The 21,397-nt window shown below is 55.8% G+C and overlaps 7 protein-coding genes across 7 annotated transcripts; 4 read left to right on the top strand and 3 right to left on the bottom strand.

The window, feature by feature from the left end:
- Positions 1-382: 382 nt before the first annotated feature.
- Positions 383-2,156, top strand: LAJ45_01719 (uncharacterized protein; the record flags this gene model as incomplete). The annotated part of the gene is made up of 3 exons (XM_046111312.1): positions 383-439; positions 529-1,122; positions 1,179-2,156. 3 exons carry the CDS (start codon positions 383-385, stop codon positions 2,154-2,156), a joined length of 1,629 nt encoding a protein of 542 aa, XP_045975256.1.
- A 359-nt stretch (positions 2,157-2,515) lies between these two features.
- LAJ45_01718 (uncharacterized protein) lies at positions 2,516-5,267 on the bottom strand (the record flags this gene model as incomplete). The annotated part of the gene is made up of 4 exons (XM_046111311.1): positions 2,516-2,870; positions 2,947-3,016; positions 3,112-5,179; positions 5,247-5,267. 4 exons carry the CDS (start codon positions 5,265-5,267, stop codon positions 2,516-2,518), a joined length of 2,514 nt encoding a protein of 837 aa, XP_045975255.1.
- Positions 5,268-8,524: 3,257 nt separating this feature from the next.
- Positions 8,525-11,144, bottom strand: LAJ45_01717 (uncharacterized protein; the record flags this gene model as incomplete). The annotated part of the gene is made up of 5 exons (XM_046111310.1): positions 8,525-9,602; positions 9,653-9,833; positions 9,902-10,720; positions 10,811-10,975; positions 11,048-11,144. The coding sequence occupies 5 exons, from the start codon at positions 11,142-11,144 to the stop codon at positions 8,525-8,527; spliced, it is 2,340 nt and encodes a 779-aa protein (XP_045975254.1).
- A 511-nt stretch (positions 11,145-11,655) lies between these two features.
- LAJ45_01716 (uncharacterized protein) lies at positions 11,656-13,144 on the top strand (the record flags this gene model as incomplete). The annotated part of the gene is made up of 6 exons (XM_046111309.1): positions 11,656-11,702; positions 11,779-11,996; positions 12,108-12,183; positions 12,287-12,363; positions 12,457-12,863; positions 12,983-13,144. 6 exons carry the CDS (start codon positions 11,656-11,658, stop codon positions 13,142-13,144), a joined length of 987 nt encoding a protein of 328 aa, XP_045975253.1.
- Positions 13,145-13,645: 501 nt separating this feature from the next.
- LAJ45_01715 (uncharacterized protein) lies at positions 13,646-14,599 on the bottom strand (the record flags this gene model as incomplete). Its single annotated transcript, XM_046111308.1, has 3 exons — positions 13,646-13,716; positions 13,970-14,041; positions 14,125-14,599. The coding sequence occupies 3 exons, from the start codon at positions 14,597-14,599 to the stop codon at positions 13,646-13,648; spliced, it is 618 nt and encodes a 205-aa protein (XP_045975252.1).
- A 304-nt stretch (positions 14,600-14,903) lies between these two features.
- On the top strand, positions 14,904-18,078 carry LAJ45_01714 (uncharacterized protein; the record flags this gene model as incomplete). Its single annotated transcript, XM_046111307.1, has 9 exons — positions 14,904-14,969; positions 15,041-15,343; positions 15,428-15,435; positions 15,523-15,773; positions 15,916-16,222; positions 16,282-16,407; positions 16,796-16,853; positions 17,110-17,880; positions 17,953-18,078. The coding sequence occupies 9 exons, from the start codon at positions 14,904-14,906 to the stop codon at positions 18,076-18,078; spliced, it is 2,016 nt and encodes a 671-aa protein (XP_045975251.1).
- Positions 18,079-19,931: 1,853 nt separating this feature from the next.
- LAJ45_01713 (uncharacterized protein) lies at positions 19,932-21,130 on the top strand (the record flags this gene model as incomplete). The annotated part of the gene is made up of 4 exons (XM_046111306.1): positions 19,932-20,801; positions 20,857-20,918; positions 20,984-21,074; positions 21,125-21,130. The coding sequence occupies 4 exons, from the start codon at positions 19,932-19,934 to the stop codon at positions 21,128-21,130; spliced, it is 1,029 nt and encodes a 342-aa protein (XP_045975250.1).
- Positions 21,131-21,397: the final 267 nt, after the last annotated feature.

Raw genomic sequence — 21,397 nt, 5'->3', positions numbered from 1 at the left:
AATAAGTTGAAATAACTCCTGATGGAGAAATAAATAACCTTACAGGCAGATAGTTATCCTCCTCACAGCGACCGGGTTTTCAACTTGGAGGCACCGGCACCCCGGCCCTTCACCCCCACGAGCTCCATTATTATTCGTGATTGGTTTGTAAAGCCGTTGACATATAACTCAGGGTCTTCTTATTCGGGGAGTTAGCCTATTGGAGGGAGGCATCTCAGCTCTAAATAAAGGGCCCCGCCGCAACCCCGCCAAACTTTTTCTATCTCCCTCTTCTGACCAGTCAACCTCTCCCCGCGACACTCATTCTCCTTAGACCCCCACCAGCCAACCAGGAATCCATATCTTCATCACAGCTTGAATTGAATTCACTGTAAAAAAAAAAATGGCTGCTCCCACTGCCTCACAGACATACCTCAGCACCCGAGGCGGCTCCACCGGGGTATGTTTTTGAATTTTCTACATAGCTGTTCCCCCGCCGCCCAATTCAATCGCAATTGACTAACCAGCAGAGAATCTCAAACACCACAGTTCTCCTTCGAAGCCGCCGTGCTGAAGGGCCTCGCCAGCGACAACGGGCTCTTCATCCCCGAGGCCATCCCCGCCCTGCCCAGCGACTGGCAGACCCGCTGGTCCAAACTCTCGTTCCAGGAGCTCGCCTACGAGGTTCTCTCGCTGTACATCTCGCCGTCCGAGATCCCCGCCGACGACCTCAAGACGCTCATCAACAAGTCGTACTCGACCTTCCGCCACCCCGACATCACCCCGCTCAAGTCCCTCATCCCCGAGGACAACCTGCACATTTTGGAGCTCTTCCACGGACCAACCTTTGCGTTCAAGGATGTGGCGCTGCAGTTTGTCGGGAACCTGTTTGAGTACTTTTTGGTCAGGAAGAACGCGGGAAAGAAGGAGGGCGAGAAGAGACACACTTTGACGGTCATTGGTGCGACTTCGGGCGACACTGGAAGTGCGGCTATCTATGGGCTGAGGGGAAAGAAGGATGTCAGTGTCTTCATCCTGCACCCAAAGGGCAGAGTGAGCCCCATCCAGGAGGCGCAGATGACCACTGTCCTCGACGCAAATGTCCACAACCTTGCCGTCGGCGGCACCTTTGACGACTGCCAGGTAAATCCCCCCACCCCCTTCTTTTCCACCTCCCCAATCCCTAACACCCCCACCAGGACGCCGTCAAATCCCTCTTCTCCCACCCCGTGCTCTCCAAAACCCACAACCTCGGCGCTGTAAACTCCATCAACTGGGCCCGCATTCTCGCCCAGATCGTCTACTACTTCCACTCCTACTTCGCCCTCCTCGCCACCCTCCCCGCCGGCGCTCCAACCCCTAAGATCCGCTACGTCGTCCCCACCGGCAACTTCGGCGACATCCTCGCCGGCTACTTCGCCAAGCGCATGGGCCTCCCCATCGACCGCCTCGTCATCTCCACAAACAGCAACGACATCCTCGACCGCTTCCTCAAGACCGGCCGCTACGAGAAGCAGCCCGTGCCCCCCTCCCAAGAAGCCCAAGGCGGCCTCCCCGCCGACGGCAGCAAGGCCCACGAAGCAGGCGTAAAGGAAACTCTCTCCCCCGCAATGGACATCCTCGTCTCCAGCAACTTTGAGCGCCTCCTCTGGTACCTCGCCCTCGAGTGCGAGGCCGCCGGCACCGACCACGCAAAGGCGGGCGCCGTCGTAAAGACCTGGATGGACGATCTCAAGACGTCGGGCACCACCGTCGTCTCGCAGGCGGTGCTGGACGCCGCGCGCCGCGACTTCGGCTCCGAGCGTGTCAGCGACGAGGACACCACCGCGACTATTCGCAAGATCTTCACGGAGGCGCCGTCGGCGCCGTATGTGCTTGATCCGCACACGGCCGTGGGCATTGCTGCGTCGCTGAGGCTGGTGCAGCGCACCAAGGAGGACGGCGAGAAGGACGTGCACTACGTCTCGCTGAGCACGGCGCATCCGGCCAAGTTTAACCATGCGGTGGATTTGGCGCTGGGTGGGCTGGGGACGTATGATTTTGAGAGGGACGTGAGGCCGGTGGAGTTCCGTGGGCTGGAGGCGAGGGAGAAGAGGGTGAGGTTTGTGGAGAGGGCGGATCCGGAGGTGGTGATGAAGGTGGTGTTGGAGGGGTTGGAGAGTGAGGGGAAGGAATAGGTGGATGGGAAGGTTTTGGGGGTACTGGGGGTTTTGGTATGACTTGTCCGAGTAGTTAGAATAAATAAATAAAAGAAAATGGGATTTTTCAAATGCAAATGTTTATAACTACTACTCTTGTTACCTCACTGTGTTGTTCTATGAGCTTTATGTGCTTGTGAGAAAAAGAAGTGACTTTTGCACTACGGAAGTTTCATTATCCGCATAGCTATAAACAACATGATAACCAATCACTGACACGCACCCACCGAGTGACACCCGATGACCCACCCACCCATCAAACCCACAACCCAAAAGAAAAAAGAGCCCAAACAACCAACCCAAACCAAAGACGAAAAACTTCCACCAAGCCCAGAAAACTAATACAAATAATACCCCTGCGTCAACGGCAGCCTATCCACCGGCTCAGCGGTACACGCCACGCCGTCTGCCTCCACTGTGTACGTCTCGGGGTCGACCCTCATCGCCGGCATAGCATCATTGAGCTTCATGTGCTTCTTGCCGATGTTCCTGCAGCCCCGCACGGCCTCGACGCGCTTCTTGAGCCCGTAGGACTGCACGGTGCCTGATTCGAGAGAGGCGGCTGACACCCAGGTGATGGATGTGCTGGGCACGAGCGGCGCGTACATCGGCCGCCCGATGATGGGTTGCACGGATGGGATGGAGCCGTTGGCGTCGCCGATGTGCGCCCAGGCGATTAGGCCGGATTTGAGTCTGCACGGGGTTAGTTGGGGTGTGGGAGGAGGAGGGGAGGAAGGGGGGGAGGGGAGAAGGAGAAGGATGAGCTTACACTAGGCTTGGTTTTGCGCCGAATTGTGCGGGGTCCCAGAGGACGAGGTCGGCGAGTTTGCCAGTTTCGACTAGAACGCAACTCACTCACTCAGTAACTGTCTCTTGGTCATAATTCTATAGCTGCTGTAGAGCAGAGCGGAGAGAGATAGAGGGGAGTTCTTACCGGAACCAATAAGATGGCTCATCCCCTGCGCAATCGCCGGGTTCACGGTGTACTTTGCAATGTACCGCTTGACCCTAAAGTTATCCGCGCCCGTCCCCTCATCCTCCTTCAGCGGCCCGCGCTGCACCTTATTCTTGCTCGCCGTCTTCCACGTGCGCAGCACCACCTCGCCGACACGCCCCATCGCCTGTGAGTCACTGGACATCATCGATATCGCACCCAGATCGTGGAGCACGTCTTCTGCGGCGATAGTCTCAGCCCTGATACGCGACTCGGCGAAGGCCACGTCTTCGGGGATGTTCTTTGACAGGTGGTGGCACACCATCAGCATGTCGAGATGCTCATCGAGGGTGTTGCGGGTGAATGGCCGAGTGGGGTTTGTGGATGAGGGGAGGACATTGCGGTGCTGCACGACGCTGATGATGTCTGGTGCGTGGCCGCCGCCGGCGCCCTCGGTGTGGTAGGTGTGGATGGTGCGGCCCTTGAAGGCGCCGATGGTCTGCTCAACGAAGCCGCTCTCGTTGAGCGTGTCGGTGTGGATGAGGCACTGGACGTCGTACTGGTCGCAGACGGACAGACAGGCGTCGATGGCCGCGGGTGTGCTGCCCCAGTCCTCGTGGAGCTTGAGGCCGACGGCGCCGGCGGCGCATTGCTCGGCGAGGCCTTGCGGCTGGCAGTCGTTGCCCTTTCCGGTGACGCCGAAGTTGAGCGGGAGGCCGTCGAGGGCCTGCAGCATCTGGCGGATGTAGGTTGCGCCGGGGGTGCAGGTTGTGGCGTTTGTGCCGGTACTAGGCCCGGTGCCGCCGCCGAGCATGGACGTGACGCCGGAGGAGAGTGCTTCGGCCGCTTGCTGTGGACAGATGTAGTGGATGTGGGTGTCGAAGCCGCCGTAGGTGATGATTTTGCCCTCGCCGGCGATGATGTCCGTGTTGCTGCCGACGATGAGGGAGCGGTCAACGTTGTCCATGATGTCCGGGTTGCCAGACTTGCCGATGCCGACGATATGCCCGTTCTTGATCCCGATGTCGGCTTTGTAGATGCCGGTGTAGTCAACAATGAGCGCGTTTGTGATGACGAGGTCGGCGGTCTCGCGGTCGGAGCGGCCGGACGCTTGCCCCATGCCCTCACGGAGGGTCTTGCCGCCGCCGAACTTGCACTCGTCGCCGTAGGTGGTGTAGTCCTTCTCGACCTTGATAAAGAGCTCTGTGTCGCCGAGGCGGACGAGGTCTCCCGTCGTGGGGCCGAACATGGCGGCGTATGCCTCGCGCTCCATGGTAGTTGGGAGCACCGCACGCTTGTCCATGGGCGCGTCGATGTGGGCAAAGCCCATCTTGACAAGGTTGTTAATGATGTTGGTAATGTTGACACGGTTGCGGTCGACGACGCCGCTGGCGATGCGGTTGCCGCCCTGGATGATCATGTTCCCGCCAATCTCGACGATATTGACGGTCTTGCAGTCGCCGGGCTCGAAGCGCACGGCCGTGCCGGCCGCAATGTCAAGGCGATAGCCGTAGGCCTGGATGCGGTCGAACTCGAGGAGCGGGTTGGCCTCGATGAGGTGGTAGTGGCTTCCAACCTGCACGGGGCGGTCTCCCTTGTTGACGATGCGCAGACGAGCCTTGCGGCGGCCCGGGTTGAGCTCAATGCAGCCCTTGACGGCCACGACGGCACCGGGCTGGCGGATGGCCTCGTATTCGGTGGTCGAGGTAATGGGCGGGAAGAGGGACTCGTCGGGGATGGGGAGGAAAGAGCCGTAGAGGGCTTTCTCGATGTTGCCGTCATCAGAGGCGATGGGGTTGTGGATGGTCACGAGATAGGTGCCGTCGTGGAAGGTGCCTTCAACCTGAATCTCGGCGAGGGCAGAGGCCACAGCGGGGAGGACATGCCGGCGACCCAGCATCTGCTTGCCCGCGTTCATGAGCGCGGCGACTGTGTGTGTGCCATCGCGGATGAGCTCATGGATGTTGTTGGCGATGAGGGCCGTGGCTTCGGTCTGGTTGAGGCGGACTCCGCGGGCGAGGCGCTTCTGAGCGAGGTAGCCGACCTGGGAGATGAGGAGCTTGTCGATCTGGGGGGAAGGGTTAGCTACGGCTTCAATTCAATTGGAGAGCACTACGTAGATAGCTATCTCATACCTCGCGGGGAACCAAATGCATTCTGAAAGAATTGATATGGGTGCAGACTCGTGGGGTTCTGGAGTTGTAGTCCGTGATCCAAGATCCAAGGGACGACGTTGGAATTAACGATGGGCCGAAGGGAAAGGAGGGGAAAGACAGCTGCAGCTCGCCGATAAGAGGAAGGGCAGCCGCCGATAAGATAAGCAACATGTCAAAAGTATGATTGATTGATTGCCTACAGGGATTGTTGCCCGGGGTCTAAGTCAACGGCAGGCGACATCTAATGACTTTGGCACTGTGTCGGCATTTGGATGGCCATTGAGTGTTTTTCATGTCAGGAGATACTCTCCGGTGAGCGAGGTTGAGTATCCTGACGGGTGCCTGTACATGTATGTATAATTCGTGACGTTGGGTAGTAAGGCCAATGATCAGCCTGCAGGTATCTCTCGAGCCCGCTATGTAGATGCATGTAGCACTGATAACAATGATAAGGGAAGCATACACCCGTCATATATGCACTTGCATGCATGTCAGGAACAGACACCTTATGAAAGCGTTTCCGATATGCGCAATCTGGGACATGTCTAAGACAGCTGGTTCTACCACTCGATGTCATTATCAGAACCGAGTGACCTCCCATGACGCAGGCCCAGGACAAGATGCATACATGTAACTACATGCCCTCTGTACAAGCGTTATTTTAGCTGAGAGAGTTTGGACGGGTTGGATAAATATCTGGCTGTTGTAGGAAGAGACATGTACTGGTTCAATTAGTAAGATGTGCAAGACCTTTGGTCCAGTTCTTGATAAAGTAAGGCACAGCTCGAATTGATTACGTACTGACGACGACGACGACGACGACGACGATGATGATGATGATGATGATGATGATGATGATGATGATGATGATGATAGAGGGAAGAAGAAATCTAGATAGATACACATAGGTGTAGTTGTGGCCAACGGATACGGTGGAGGTTGTGACAGAGGACAGGCCATAAAGATTACGGTGTCCTCATTAGCTAGACTTGTCTCCGCTTATTTCCAAACTGACTGTACTTTTGTATTGGAATTATTTTGGCCTCGGAACTGTAACTAGAAAGAGAGGGTCTCCGCTCTCTCTCGCTGTTTCTACCCACCAGTTCACATAATACATTCTCTACGTGCTCGGTTCTTTACCTTGCTTCACGAAGACCATCTCTGAAAACACACATAACACACGTGATGTCGACACCCATAGGCTATTAGCCCTAACTCATGTATACGAAACTGAGCAAAGGGGCTTGGCACTCCTCCCCACGGCTATAAAAACCCACGCTCAACCTCTTCTCCTTCCTTCTTCTCCAGACAATGTCAACACCGAGGTCCTCTCCCGCAGAGGCCACACCAACCCAGCATGCCACGGGCGTCAAGGCGAAGGAGAAGCACAGAGGCCATGGGGCCATGCTTCCCGGGGACCCCATACGCGGCAACCCACCGACCACCCTAGACCAGCCGCTCCCACAGCCTTTGGCAAGCTGTGGTGCACGCAGGTCGAAAGGTGGTCGCCTCAAAAACCGGCTCTCCCTCCTCCCCCCCATTCGCTTTCTGTTCCCTCCCTGTGGGGGAGCACTCTTCTTCCCCCTGTTGGTCCTTGGGCGTTGTCCGAGGGGCCGAAAGGAGGATTTTCCCTTGCTCTGTTCCTGTTCCTGTCCCTGTTCCTCCGTCCCTGTTGCTCCGTCTCTCGAGCTTGTGTTCTCCCCGCAAGGAGAGAACAAGGCCTCTTTTGACTCCTAGGTTCTGTCCGAGGAGTCGAGAGGGGTCTCTCGTTGTTCGTCTTCCCGTCCCTCCCCCGTTTCTTCCCGTCACTGTTTTTTGTTTCTCCCCCCTTCCTTCCTTCTTCCGCCCCGTTCCTTCTTCCGTGCTTTCGTGCTTTCCTTGGGGAGCACGATCCCCCCGTTCAGAGACCAAAGAGTGAGCCCTTTCGTCCGAACTTTCTGCCCCGTTGTCCCGTGCTTTTTTTTTTTTTTTTTTTTACGGAGGGAGCATAGCCCCCATCGTCCTCTGGGTTCCATTCGAGGATCGAAAGGGATGCTCATCTTTCCCGTCTCTGTCCCCGTGCTTGTTCTCTGTCCCCGTGCTTGTTCTTTACCTGGGCATCGGGCTCTAGGAGACGAGCTGTCCAGCTGTTTATATAGAATACAAGCCTCTTGCGCAACATCGTGGCGTGGTCGAGGGGTAATAGCCTCTACTACGTTGCATGACATCCCCGGTTCAACCCGGGATGGAAGCATTGAACAGAATGCCCAACATGGTAGCGACGCTCTTGAGGGATGATACTGTTCACGTAAGTCTTTTGTCACTCAGGGTTTTTTTCTTTTCTTTTTTTCTTTTTAGCGCACTACCTATATAGGGCACTAGGTACTATCACCTGTAGTAATAAGCGTGTTTGGGTGTAACTCTGTGGTAGGGTGGAACGGATTGCGCGCTGCCGCCTGGGGACGGGCACTGAGGAGGGGCATTGGAGAATGGAGAATCATGGGATATCACTCGACTGATTAAGTTGCCAAGAAACTGGCTAGCCAGCAAGGTGCGAGAACCCCGACAGACAACAGACGAGAGACGATAAGGTAGCTGCGCTCAAAACGTGAGTGTTAATCGTTACTGTAATATAAACCCAATTGAACCATTCTAACCCCACAGCCGTCCCCAATAATTTGCCTCACTACCTTACTTGTAGGTGCACCTGTTATGTGCCTGGGGGTAGATTTAATTATTCATTGATATATGTGCCCATAGCCAGCATACGACGGTGGAATGCTTTTCCTCCCTTGGGCTACAGGCTATGTATCCGCACGCTGTATTGTGAGAATCGGGTGAGAATCCATGATAGGGCTATATGAGTGTAGACGAAATTGGGAGTTTAATCTACATGTAGTTGTCAAAGTGCCAGAAGCCGCATTCTACTTGTATGTAAACCAGTGAGTGTTTCTAGTTAAATGTGCTTGTTGCATTCCTGATTTTCCTGGTAATCCAGACCGACGGCGGAGATCGAGAGAGACCCTTAATAGATATTGCGAGTTTACTCTGATTCTATATAAATGTCTCTATTTGAGCAGTTGGTTTTTTGGCAAGCATCTCATTTTCTTGCGGTAACTAGAGTACACCCGCCCAATAAAGCGCTACTTTTGGTGGGCTTCGGGGTCGCCGCATAGCAATAAATCCACAGAGCCAATGATTTTACAAAAGAAAGAAATGCGCTTTTATTCCCAGCTAACACTAATCATCTATCTATATACCACTCTCCCCCTCGAGCTCTAATTCCAGCTCTCCAACCCCTTCAACACACACCCCTCCCCACTCCTCGCCACAACCCTCCCCACCACCGCAACAGTCTCCCCCTCCTCCCTCAGCACCCTCACAACCTCGTCCACATCCTCCCTCGCCACCACCGCCACCAGCCCCAACCCCGTATTCCACGTCCTCGCAAACTCCAAGTCCGCCACATTCCCCGCCTTCTTCAACCACCTAAACATCGGCGACAGCTGATACGCGCTCACGTCCACCTCCGCCGCCAGATGCGCCGGCAGCATGCGCGGGATGTTCTCCGTCAGCCCCCCGCCCGTGATGTGCGACAGCCCCTTAATCAGCCCCCGCGTCGACACCTTCAAGATCTGCTTAACATAGATGCGCGTCGGGGTGAGAAACTCCTCGCCGACGGTAGCCGCGCTGTTCCACGGCGCGCGAGCGGTCCAGGCCAGCCCCGCGCGATCAACAATCTTGCGGATGAGCGAGTATCCGTTGCTATGGACGCCGTTGGAGGCGAGGCCGACGAGCACATCGCCCTCGACCATTTTGTCGAGCTTTGGCAGGACCTGGTCGCGGTTGACGGCGCCGATGGCGCAGCCCGCGGCGTCGTAGTCGCCGACGGCGTACATGCCTGGCATCTCTGCGGTCTCGCCGCCGATAAGTGCGCACCCGGCCTGCTTGCAGCCGTCTGCGACGCCCTCGACGAACTCGGCGGCCTCGTCGATGTTGAGCTTTGAGGTGGAGTAGTAGTCGAGGAAGAAGAGGGATGCGGCGCCCTGCGCGAGCAGGTCGTTGACGGACATGGCGACGAGGTCGATGCCCACGGAGCGGTGCTTGCCGAGGGCGCAGGCGATCTTGAGCTTTGTGCCGACGCCGTCGATGCCTGCGACGAGAAGCGGGTCGGTCCAGCCGGCGGCGTGGAGGTCGAAGATGCCGCCGAAGCCACCGAGTTCGGCGTCGGCGCCGGGGATGCGCGTGGATTTGACGGCCGCTTTGATGCGCTGGACGAGGGCGTTGCCGGCGTCGACGTCGACGCCTGAGTCGGCGTAGGTCATTGCTACCTCGGCGGGCTTCTGCTTGAAGGCTCTGCGGGGTGGGTTAGTAGAAGTTGGTAGGAGAAGGAGGCTGGGACTGACCTGTGGGCAATGTCCTTGCGGTAGAACATGGAATCGAATGAGATGGTGTTGACGCCCTCATATGCCTTCTTGACAGCGTCCTCAAGAGTGTCTGCAGTAGCAGTAGCAGCAATAACTCTTCCACCGGCGGTGACAATCTTTCCGTCGACCAATGATGTGCCGGCGTGGAAAATGGCGGTATCTATCATTACCCCACCGCTGTCAGCGTTTCGAAACAAACGTGTGATTTCTCATGACGCAAAAACTCACCAGGTCCCACAGGCCCCAACTTGATCTCCTTGCCCTTCTCGTACGAGCCCGGGTATCCTCCAGCAGCCACCACGACGGTCGCCGCAAACTGCTTGGTGACCTCGACCTTGACAGAGTCAAGATAGCCCATCGCACAGGCCATGAGCACCTCCGCAAGATCCGTGTCCTTGCTCAGCAGCGACATGACAGTCTGTGTCTCCGGGTCTCCAAAGCGGACATTATACTCCAGTACCTTCGGGCCATTCTTGGTCATCATCAGCCCCGTGAAGAGCATCCCCCTAAACGGATACCCCTCACGCCTCATCCCGTCCACCGTCGGCTGCAGGATCGTCCTATTGACCTCCTCCAGCACGCTCGGGCTCGCAATCCTCGTCGGCGCATAGCACCCCATGCCGCCCGTGTTGGGGCCTTGGTCGCCGTCAAAGATGCGCTTGTGGTCCTGCGCGGGCGGCAGCGAGACAATGTGGTATCCGTCGCTGAAGGTGAGAATGCTGAGCTCGTCGCCCTCCAGGAACTCCTCGATGACGACCTCGTCGCCGGCGGCGCCGAACTCGCGGTCGACCATGATCTCGCGCAGCCCTGCGTGCGCCTCCTCCTTGGTGGCGGGGATGAGCACGCCCTTGCCGGCGGCGATGCCGGAGGCTTTGATGACGACGTTGTGCGGAACGCTGTCGAGGTAGGCGCGGGCGGAGTCGTAGTCGGAGAAGTTGCGGTACTCGGCGGTGGGGATGGAGTGCCGCTGCATGAAGTCTTTGGAGAAGGTCTTGGAGCCCTCCATGCGTGCGGCGGCCTGGGAGGGGCCGAAGCAGGGGATGCCGACTGTGGGGTAGGGAGGGCTATATCAGCAATTGCCTCTTCTTCTTCTTCTTTCTCTAGGCCTGCCCGTGGGTTGATATGGAGAGAGCATACCCTTGCGGAAGTGGCCCTCAATGCCGTCCACGAGCGGTGCCTCAGGGCCAGGCAGAACAAGGTCTATCTCGTTCTTGACGGCGAACTCGACGAGTTCCTTGAATGCTCCCACGCCAATGTTGACGTTAGAGACGTTCTTGAAGCCACTGGCAGTCCCTCCATTGCCTGTATGAGCAGCAATTAGCATCTACATTAAAACAGAGAGTCGATAGCAGAATAAAGAAGAAAAAAACTTGCCAGGCGCAACATAGATGTGCTCGACCTTTGGTGACCGCGCGAGCTTCCACACCAGGGCGTGCTCCCGGCCTCCATTACCAACCACGAGAAGCTTCATTGTTTCTGTTTCTGATGTGTGTATTTTGTTGGAGGGGGAGGAACGGCGGTGGGGGAGGTGTTTGACGTCAGGAACAGGATAGGGGAGTTTTAATTTCGGAGTAGTAGACTCAGGTAGTGGGGCCAGTGGGGAGAAAGGAGCAAAGTTCAATTCACACCCCGCATGGAGAATACTTTTAATTTTTTTCTCTCTTCCTTGCTCAGTCACGGGATCTTGAATTTACTTTTTTTCTTTTCTTTCTTCTCTTCTGGTCTGTCAAACCTGGATGTCGTCTTTTTTTTTTTTTTTCTTTGCATCGAGGTGGGGGACGGGGATCTTATCGCTATCTTATCAGCGGGACAGCGCTCTTATCGCTATCGCGATCATCGCGATAAAACCCACCGCCCACTCAGCTGCAGAGCCAACGCATCTGGGGAACGGACATCCCCCCACCATTCATCGAATAACCAGAACGAACTGCATCCTTAGCTATCCCCACACATCTAACCTCCACCTACTTACAAGTGCACCCATGGCCTCCAAGAACGTTGAAAAGACGCGAGCCCGCCTCGAGAAACGGTACCCTGCCTGCCCCACCCAGCCCAGCCCAGTGCAGAGTGAGACAGGGGGAGAGAGAGCTAACTAACCCCGCCAGCATCGAGGAAGGCGCCTACTACGAAGCTCACCAGCAGCTGCGGGTCGTCTCGCAGCGCTACGTCAAGGCAAAGGACTACAGTGCCGCCATCGAGATCCTGTCGTCGGGCGCGCAGGCACTGCTGAAAGCTGGCCAGGGCGGGAGCGGGTGTGATCTGTGTCTGCTCATGATTGAGGTGTTCAAGACGTCAAACTCGAGCCCCACGGCGGCTTTGAAGGGTGAGTGGGCTACGGACAGCTATGTATATAGCTACTCTAGTGGATTGGCAGGTTTAAGAGGGATATGTATGGACGGGTGCTGATACTGGCGTGGGGATGGTGGGGGTGTAGCGCAGGTAATGCAGCTGATCACGCTGATCAATCCCGAGGAGCCCGGGCGGAAGAGGGTCATCAATGAGACGATAGCGTATGTGCACCACTTGCCACCATCTATCTAGCTAGCTAGCTAGCTAGATCCGCGAGGTTAAGCATTACTTGGGAACTGATCATTGACCCATTGATCCCTCCAGCTGGACATCCAAGCACGGCGAATTCCCCGCCGGCGACCCAGAACTCCACCACTTTATCGGCCACCTCTTCGCAAAAGGTACCTCCTCCCCCTCCTCCCCCTCTCTCCTCTCTCCTCTCTCCCCTCTCCTCTCTCCTCCACACACCCCACTAACACCCCCCCCCCCCACAGAGGACAACGTCTACGACGCCGAAAAGCACCTAATAGTCGGCACGCGCGACAGCGCCCCCGTGCTCACCGACCTCCTCTACAGCTGGTACAGCGAAGACGAGCCGCACACCGCACCGACATACATCGCGCGCGCCGTGTTCCCCTACCTGCTGATTGGCAACCTGCGCGACGCCTCGCGCTGCCTGCAGCTCTTCACGGCCGAGCTGGTCAAGCACAACAGCGGCGGGGGGCTCGTGGTGCAGGAGGTGCAGTCCGCAACGAGCGACTTCCGGGTGTTCCCCGCGCTGCCGCTGCTCAACTTCTTGGGACTGCTGCTGCTCGCGATCCAGAGTGGGGGTGCGGATGTGTTTAGGGGCCTCAAGAGCCATTATGCGGGGGCGTTGAAGGAGGTGAAGGGGTGGGATGAGGTGTGTGTGTTTCTTTCTTCCTCTCGCTCTATTGTTTTTTTTCTGCCCCGGGGGGGGGGGGGGGGACGGTTAGTGGGTGTGTACTAGCAGTGGCTAATAGTGGACGGGTGTGCGGATAGATTCTGGACCAGATTGGGGAGATATATTTCGGGATCCAGATCAGGCGGTCCAATAATCTGTTTGACATGATGGGCAACCTGTTTGGCGGGAACCCTGCGGCCGCAGCGCCAGCGAGACAGATAGGCGGTGCTGCCTCGGGAACGCAGCCCCCGTGGACCTAGATTGAGATTGGAGCACACACACACACACATAATTAACATAACATAGCTATATCCCCCCCTCTCCTCCTCTCTCTCCCGTGTCTCGTTTACATCGTGCCTCCCCACAAAGCAATTGACATAATAATTAAACAAAAAAAGAAACATTACTATTATATAAAGCTCGCTCGCTGCCAGCACCAATCGTGATCAATTATTCTATCTATGGGGTTTTGTTGTAGCCATGCAGTTCCTCATTAACGCCCGCGCCCCACGCACCCACGCACCCACCCACCCGCGGTAGTAGCAGTATGTAGGTGAAAGAAACGGAAAAGAGAGGGAAAAGAAAAGAACGAAGGGAAAAGAAAGAAAAAAACAGGAAACTTTTACACCCCCCACCCACACACTGCATAATATCATGGGAAGCTGTCTCTGCCTCGACCCAGTCCAGTACTTCCAGTTCTTCCAGTCCAGTGAAGCCATTGAAATTTGACAATTGCAAGGGTGACAATGCCAGTGTCAGTGTCAGCACTCCTCGTCCGACTCAAACATCCAGCTGTCCTGTGCCAGGGAGAGTACTTGTAGTCTCAGTAGCTCTGTAGAAGAAGAATAAACCCCCACAACCAATTAGTGACCCCCGAACGAACGAACGAACGAACGAACCCAAGCACAGTGCAGTGCAGTGCAGTGCCCCCCCCCCCCCCCCACTCCTGCTATTCCTAACTCCATGATGTTCCCAAACACCGTGGAACCACGAGTAGCAGCAGTAGCAGTAGCAGTAGCAGTAGCAGTAGCAGCTAGCTAGCTAGAACCCCCCCCCCTCCCCCGCGTAAAGACTGACTGACTGACCTGGAAGCTTCTTATACGCATCGACCTGATGCCTCTTCACCAGCTCCGCCGCCACGCGCTGCTGTTCCGCCACTGCCTCACACACCCACCGCATCAGCACTACCCAACACACCGCTCACACACCCACCACATTCCCCCTCTCAGGATAGACTTACGCTCCCTCCCAATTCCATCGAGCAACTGCGCATGCTGCGTCGTCGTCAGCGGCACCTCCAGATCCATGCTGCCGTCCTTGCGCCGCACCACAATACCCTCTGGCGCGGCGGCCTCGTCGTCGGCGTCGGCGTGGTCGGCGGCAGCACCAGCGACGGTGGCGGCGGGGATGCTGCTGGCGCTGGGCGAGCGTGGAGGGGCCGGTGCGGGAGAGGGAGCGGAAGAGCGTGCGGCGGACGTCGGTGGCGGATTTGGCGCGTGGGGGTGGGGGCGCTTTGGACATGATGTAAGGGGCGGAGGGTGAGACTTTAGGAAGGGGTGTTGGGGGGAGAGAGGAGAGGAGAGAGGGGGGAGAGAGGGGGGGGTTGTGGTGGTGGTGGTGGTGGTGGTGTTGAGAGGCTCTTCGCTCTGGGGAGAGAAGAAGAGAGGAAGAAGAGACCGGGTGAAGACGACGACGACGACGGCTCGGGTGGTCATTGGCTGTGGCTGGTGCGAAGGCCGGGCAAGTGAAGTTGAGTCTGTGCTCTCTGTGCTCTCTGTGCTCTCTCTGTGCAGATATCGTGGGTTTGCAATCAACCTCTCTCTCTCCTTCTCTCTCTTCCCCTCTCTCCTCTTGCTCTCCTTTCCTCTTGCTCTCCACAAGCTGTTTGCTCTCTCACGCCTGCACAAGCACCCAGTTATACATACAGCTATCCTCTCTATCTACAGACACCCACTCACTATCTATCCCACAGCTACTCCACAGCTATTCCCCCCCCCCCCCCCTCCCCCACAGCTCCCAATGACCTCCACCAGCTACCCCCTCCGCCCCATCCCCCCCCTCAACGCGCCCGTCCGGCGCCCACAGGTACTCCCCCCCCCCCCCCACACCCTCCCACCTCCCCCCATCAACGCGCTCTAACTCCCCTCCCCTCCTAGGAGATCACCCACTTCTCCTACGACGACACACACACGCTCGTGCACTCGGCGGCCTCCCTCAAATCCTACTACCCGCCGTCGCTGCCCGCGCAGCTCTCCAACGGCTTCTCCACCTTCATCAAGCACGACGACAACATCGACGAGCACCTCGACGGGCTGCTCTGCGCGCTGGAGCGCCTCGAGCGGCGCACGGGCGAGCGCACGCGCGCGGACGTCGTCACGTGGCGCGGCATGATGACCAAGTTTATGACGGCGCCGTTTGAGGGCCGTGATGGGTGGGAGATGAACGTGGTTGTGCTGCAGGTATGTTTCTTGGGGGTGGCTCTTGGGGGGTGATGGGGGGGTGAGGTTCAGGAGTGCGAAGGCTAATGTGGGTGCGGGGTGTAGGGTACGCTGTAGGTTGTTTCTACTGTGCGAGAGTGAGTGGGAGCGGGGGAAGCTGACGGGGCGCGGTGTGTGTGTGTGTGTGTGTGTGTGTATAGGTTTATTGAGGAGAACCATGCATACAAGCAGCAGAGTCGCGGGAAGCAGGACCGGCGCGGCGAGGAGATGAGCTACTGGGGGTACAAGTTTGAGGCGCTCTCGACGATCCCCGGCAACTGGGACGAGTGTCCGCGCGAGGTGATTGAGGCGCGCGACGAGGAGGTGGTCTCGAACGAGGCGCAGTTCTGCTCCATTGTCAAGACGGGCTTTGGTGACACGCGGGTCGTGATTGGGGGGGAGGTTGATGCTGGTATGTTGATTTTTTTTCCTGTTGGAGCGTTAGACTCATTTCTCCCAATTACCAGAGAGAGGGGGGAGCTGGGCTGGAAGGTAGGGGGAGAGTAGTATGTGCAAGAAAGAGAGAGAAGGAGAGAGGGTGCTGATATCCACAGTCTGGAACTCAAACCCCCCCACAGACCCCAACAACCCACCCATCTACATCGAGCTCAAGACCTCCAAAATCATCGACCTCAACAACCCACGCGACGGCGTCAACTACGAGCGCAAGCTCCTCCGTTTCTGGGCGCAGTCCTTCCTTCTGGGCATCGCCAAGGTCATTGTCGGCTTCCGCGACGACAGCGGCACGCTGCGCTCACTCAGGACGTACGAGACGCAGGAGCTCCCCGGGATCGCGCGGCGCTCGGGAAGGAACCTGTGGGATGCGAAGGTGAGTATTGACTTTACGGCGGGGCTGCTGGCGTGGCTGAGGGAGACGGTGGGGGGGAGGAGGAGGGCGTGGTGTGGAGGGTGCGGTTTAGGGCGAGGGGGGATAGGGTCGAGGTGGAGAGGACGGGGGAGAGGTCGTTTTTGACGGAGGGGTTTGTGAGGTGGAGAGAGGAGCTGGCGGCGGGATCGGCTGCGGGTGAGAAGTTGGAGGAGAAGTGGTAGCTGTAGGAGGAGTAGGAATAGGAGTATCAGTATGGGTATGAGTAGAGTATCATGTAGTTTTATGCGCCATGTATTAGTAGCTTTTCTGCTCTACAATATCTCGTTATGTAGTTTGCGGTATGCAGGACATCGACCCTCACTTCTCTCCTTGTCCCTGTCTCTGTTCTCTGCCTGTCTCTGTCTGTCTCTGTCTGTCTCTGTCTGTCTCTGTCTGTCTCTGTCTCTGTCTCTGTCTCGAGATCTCTCTTTCCTGGCGAGCGATCATTTCCCCGTCACGACTTCTCACTCGCAGCCCGGATCTCGCCGGCAATGGCAGCGCTGGCTTGGCATTCTTGATTTGTGAGCCATCAATCATCAACGTCATTGTTTCTGTAATCAGATCAGCGACGACACCCGGCGCAAGACCTTGACTTCAACAACACCACAGTCCCGCCCTGCTTTCGTGAGAAGTGAGTATTTACACAGCCAATTCCCCCCCCCCCCCCCCTCTCTCCTCTCCTTCTCTGATCTCTACTTCTCTATATCACTCTCACCTCTCAATTGACCTCTTCATTAACACTATACTGCCAATCCTCTAGCTCCCCACCAAACAAAAAAAAAATGTTTTCCCGCGCCGTCCCCGCCCTCCGCACCACCCTTCGCGGCCCCCCCAAACAAACCCTCCGGCGCTACACCACCGCCCCCACCCCCAAACCCAGCTCCTCCTCCACCCCCCTCACCCTCGGCGCCCTCGTCGCCGCCGCCTCCGCCGCCGGCTACTACTACTACAGCACCAACCTCGCCGCCCCTGCCGCCGCGCCCCTCCCCCCGCAATCGCCACCCTCACCGGCGACGGCGCCTGGGTCGACCTCCCGCTCATCTCCACCGAGTACCTCTCGCCCACCACCAAGCTCCTACGCTTCGCCCTCCCCTCCGACAACCACGTCTCGGGGCTCCACGTCGCCAGCGCGATCCTGACAAAATACAAGGGCCCCAGCGACGCCAAGCCGACTATCCGGCCGTACACGCCCATCAACGACGAGGATGTGCGCGGCCACATGGACCTGCTCGTGAAGCGCTACGAGGGCGGGCCGATGAGCACGCATCTCCACGACATGGCGCCCGACCAGAGACTCAGCGTGAAGGGGCCCATCCCGAAGTATGAGTGGGCGCCCAATAAGCATGAGCATGTTGTCATGATTGCGGGCGGGACGGGAATCACGCCCATGTGGCAGCTGATTAGGGCGATTTTCAAGAACCCCGAGGATAAGACGAGGGTGACGCTGGTGTTTGGGAATAGGAGTGAGGACGAGATCTTGTTGAGGAAGGAGCTGGCGGAGCTGGAGAATACGTATCCGCAGAGGTTTAAGGCGTTTTATCTGTTGGATAAGGCGCCCGAGGGCGAGAAGTGGGCGAAGCAGGGGTATGTGGATAAGCCGTTGTTGAAGACGGTGTTGCCGGAGCCGGGGAGTGGGAATAATAAGATCTTTGTGAGTTTTTCTTTTCTGTTCCTGGTGGAGGATTGGTGGGTTTGCTGACTGTGTGTGTGATTGGTTGTATAGGTCTGTGGACCCCCGGGACTGTACAAGGCTGTCTCTGGAGGAAAGAAGTCGCCCAGTGACCAGGGTGAGCTCACGGGTATCTTGAAGGAGTTGGGATACTCTAAGGACGATGTCTACAAGTTCTAGAGTCTAGAGGCCCAGAAGGCTTTGCCCGTTCTCCCCGCCTCTGCTTTTGCTTTTCCTTTTAGCTGTTTTTGTATCGCGTGTGATAGATGCGTAGATACCAACTTGGCTTGTGATATCAAGAGGGGATGGCAGTGGCTTGAATAAATAAATGATTTCAAAATGAATGCTCGAGTACGGTATGCTATATAGGTTTGAACTAGTGGTGAGAGTAGGAGGGTGTCTTTGGTCGTGTATGGTGTTTAGAGATCATTCCTTTCTCTAAGGTACAGTCTTGTAACGACATGATATCAGACAGACAGCGCATGGCAATCGGTGACATCTCCCTACATACTTATCCCAGTTGAAGCACCTCTTGTCTAGTAAGTATACATAGGATGGCCGCAAGATATTTATATCCGTTGCAAGTTAATGCTGAGTGATACCCTATGATCCAATACAATCCCCCCCGCATTTTGCAGTAAATCCTCCAATCACCTTACGGCTAGAAATATTATGCGGCAACAAACAAGGGACTGTTCGTAGTAGCGAGAGTCGTGCCTGGTGATGTGCATGCTGCTGAATCTAACCGCAATCCTTGCCAGGAAGCTTGGAAGCTTAGGACATCTACGTAGGTTTTGCTTTAGCCTTGACTGCGGCCCAGTGACAGAATCTGCAAAGGAATCTCAGGCTCTGTATGTAGGATCCAATCTTTGTATCTACTACAAGGGTGGCGGCCAGTGGGTACGTTCGTAGTAGATGATTTCAGGGTTAGGTGTCCCCCAGCTCACTTTTTTCCCCTCGCTCCCTTAAATATTACTTCCCGTGCTTTGACAGTCGTGTAGGCGAGGTAGTCTAGTGGTAGACGCCTCGTCCTGCTACACCGCGTGGGTTGAGCCACGACCACCCAGAGACGTCTGGGTCCGGAGACGTCCGGAGGTCGTGGGTTCAACTCCGGGGGTGGGAGTGATGCTCGGGAAGTACGGCACTTTCACGGGAAGCAGTGTTCAATATCTCGAATTAGAACCTGTGGACCGTGGGTGGCGTATAGTCGCAGCATCAACTTTTTATGTATTTATTGTCCGTTTTTGGTTTTTCTTTGGAGGGGCAGGAGGAGGGCCTTAGTGGATATACATAAATGTATCTAGCTGATAAGCTGATAAGATGATATGATAGATGATCCAAGAGACAAATTTCCATTTTATGTAGCAGCAAGTTATTTTCCTCTTTGAGCACCGCGTAGAGACTACATATACTTTAATAATCGTAGACCATTGTTATCTAAACTGTTACAATATGCTCCAAGGCGCACCCGCATCATCCTGTGCGAGAACATCAAAACATCACAATATAACTTCCGTCATATCATCTAGTCTAATGAGAGTACCATACTTATCTTAACTTCTTTCTGGTTAACGATACTCTATTGTAATAACGGCTTTGGGGGGTATCTGTCTCCCTGCGTGACGCTGTCAGCCAGGGAGCAGTTGCATCATGCACTATCACTCGGCCAGCTACATGCCCTTCCAGCACCTTCTCAGGCCATCCCACAACCTCCACAGGCAGCGAACAAGATGCAAAGGATAACAATCAGGCCACTTCAGCCCATTCAAACCTTAATTGTGCCCTGTCCCGTGGCCAGATAGCCCTAGAAAGTACAGTCCCGCCGCGGGTCTCCCAGCTGCCGCTTCATCCCACAGTAGATTTCGCCCACATATAATCCCACACCCGTCACTTTGTCTTTCTTAGTTCTTTCTCTCCTCCACTCACCACCATAAATTCCCATCCAACACTGCTTTCTCCTGTTCGTCAACAAACAACAATACATCACCATCCAACCTTTTTTACAGGCCCAAATCTTCAAACCCTTCCTCAACATGTCTTCCTCTGACTCTGACTCTGGTACCGCCCGCACTGGCACCGTCCTCACTGGCGTCTTCACCCGCGCCGGCGTCATCACCACCAACAACGAAGCCACTGCCTCCACTGGCCCCACCGTCAACAGCAACGAATCCATTGTCGAAGCCATCCGTGAAGCCGTCAACGACTACTCCCTGCGCAAGAAAGCCGCCTGCGCCGATGGCGAGGACTGGAAGAATGTCGCTGGGGCCCGCACCAGGGAGCTCACCGAAGAAGAATCCGCAAGGTTCACCAAGGCATTCGACGAAAACATGGAAGCCAGTGAAGACCTTGCAGCAGACTCCGACACCGAATCCGGCGACGCCCTCTGTGCCATGGCTGCAGAGCTTTGCAGCAAGGAGCCTGAGGCCTGCTGCAAGAAGACCGTCGATGAAGAAGCTAAAGACGCCAGTGTCAACACCAAGGCCACCGACGAGGCTGTCACTACTGCTGTTGACGGAGCTGCGGAGGTCGAAATTCAAGGTACACTATCCACCAGCCAAACCCTCCTCCCTGCCAGCGTGGCATGGTGGAAAAAAAGAGAATCGATTGTAGACTTCGCTGCTAACTACGGGAACAACCAAGCCGGCAACGAAGCCACCACCTCCCCTGCTGTTGAGGAGGAGGAGAAGGAGGCCAAGGACCTTCCCCCGGCGTATGTTGAGGAGAAGGCTGTTGAGGCTGTCAGCAGTGAAGTTGTTGCTGCCATCCAGAAGATTGAGGATTTGGCCATCAGCGAGGAGGAAGACATGTCTGTCAAGGAAGTCACCACCTCCGATGGTAAGCATGTTATTATTTCTCCTTTCGGCGACGTCGTCCCATGGGATGATTTCATCGAATTCATAAATGTACTCGTCACAGAATTCGCTGATTCGGATATTAATTTTCCCTTTAAATTTGAAGAGGTCAAGCAGGTCACTGAAACCACTGGTGGTACTCTGGTTGAGGTTGAGAAAACTGAAAAGGTAAGATAATTTCCCCCCCTCAGAGATACATCTCATTGCAAAAAAGTACTGACAAGAGTCTCAAGGTTGCTGGGAACGGAGGATGCTGCTCTTCTTGCCACTAATTGGCTCTGCCAATCACCTTTTCCTTTTTCCCCCTCAAAGGATAGATTCACGGTAAGAAGGTTCAGCTCTTCATTCTTGAATATTAAACTAATGCATTGCAGATTTAACGGCTTATGGGTTACGAAAATGAATTCTGCTGGTATCATGGGCTGATTTTTTTCTCTTACTTTTCCTTTTTTTCGATCTTTACCTTCATTTCAAAGTTTGTAGATATCTGCTTTGAAATATCAGTCTTTTTATGACTGACCTTCGTGCTGTCCTGTTTGACTGCGTATTAACATTAAGCTATTAATCAATGCGCTGAGAGTAATAAATGATAAGCTGGTCGTTACCGTAGCTACTACCCTGCTAAAGTTGAGCCCAATAAACATCGA

Source organism: Morchella importuna (assembly GCF_003444635.1).
Source record: "Morchella importuna strain M04M26 chromosome Unknown Morimp01GS003, whole genome shotgun sequence".
NCBI lineage: Eukaryota > Fungi > Ascomycota > Pezizomycetes > Pezizales > Morchellaceae > Morchella > Morchella importuna.
This window is presented reverse-complemented; position numbering and strand designations above follow the sequence as displayed.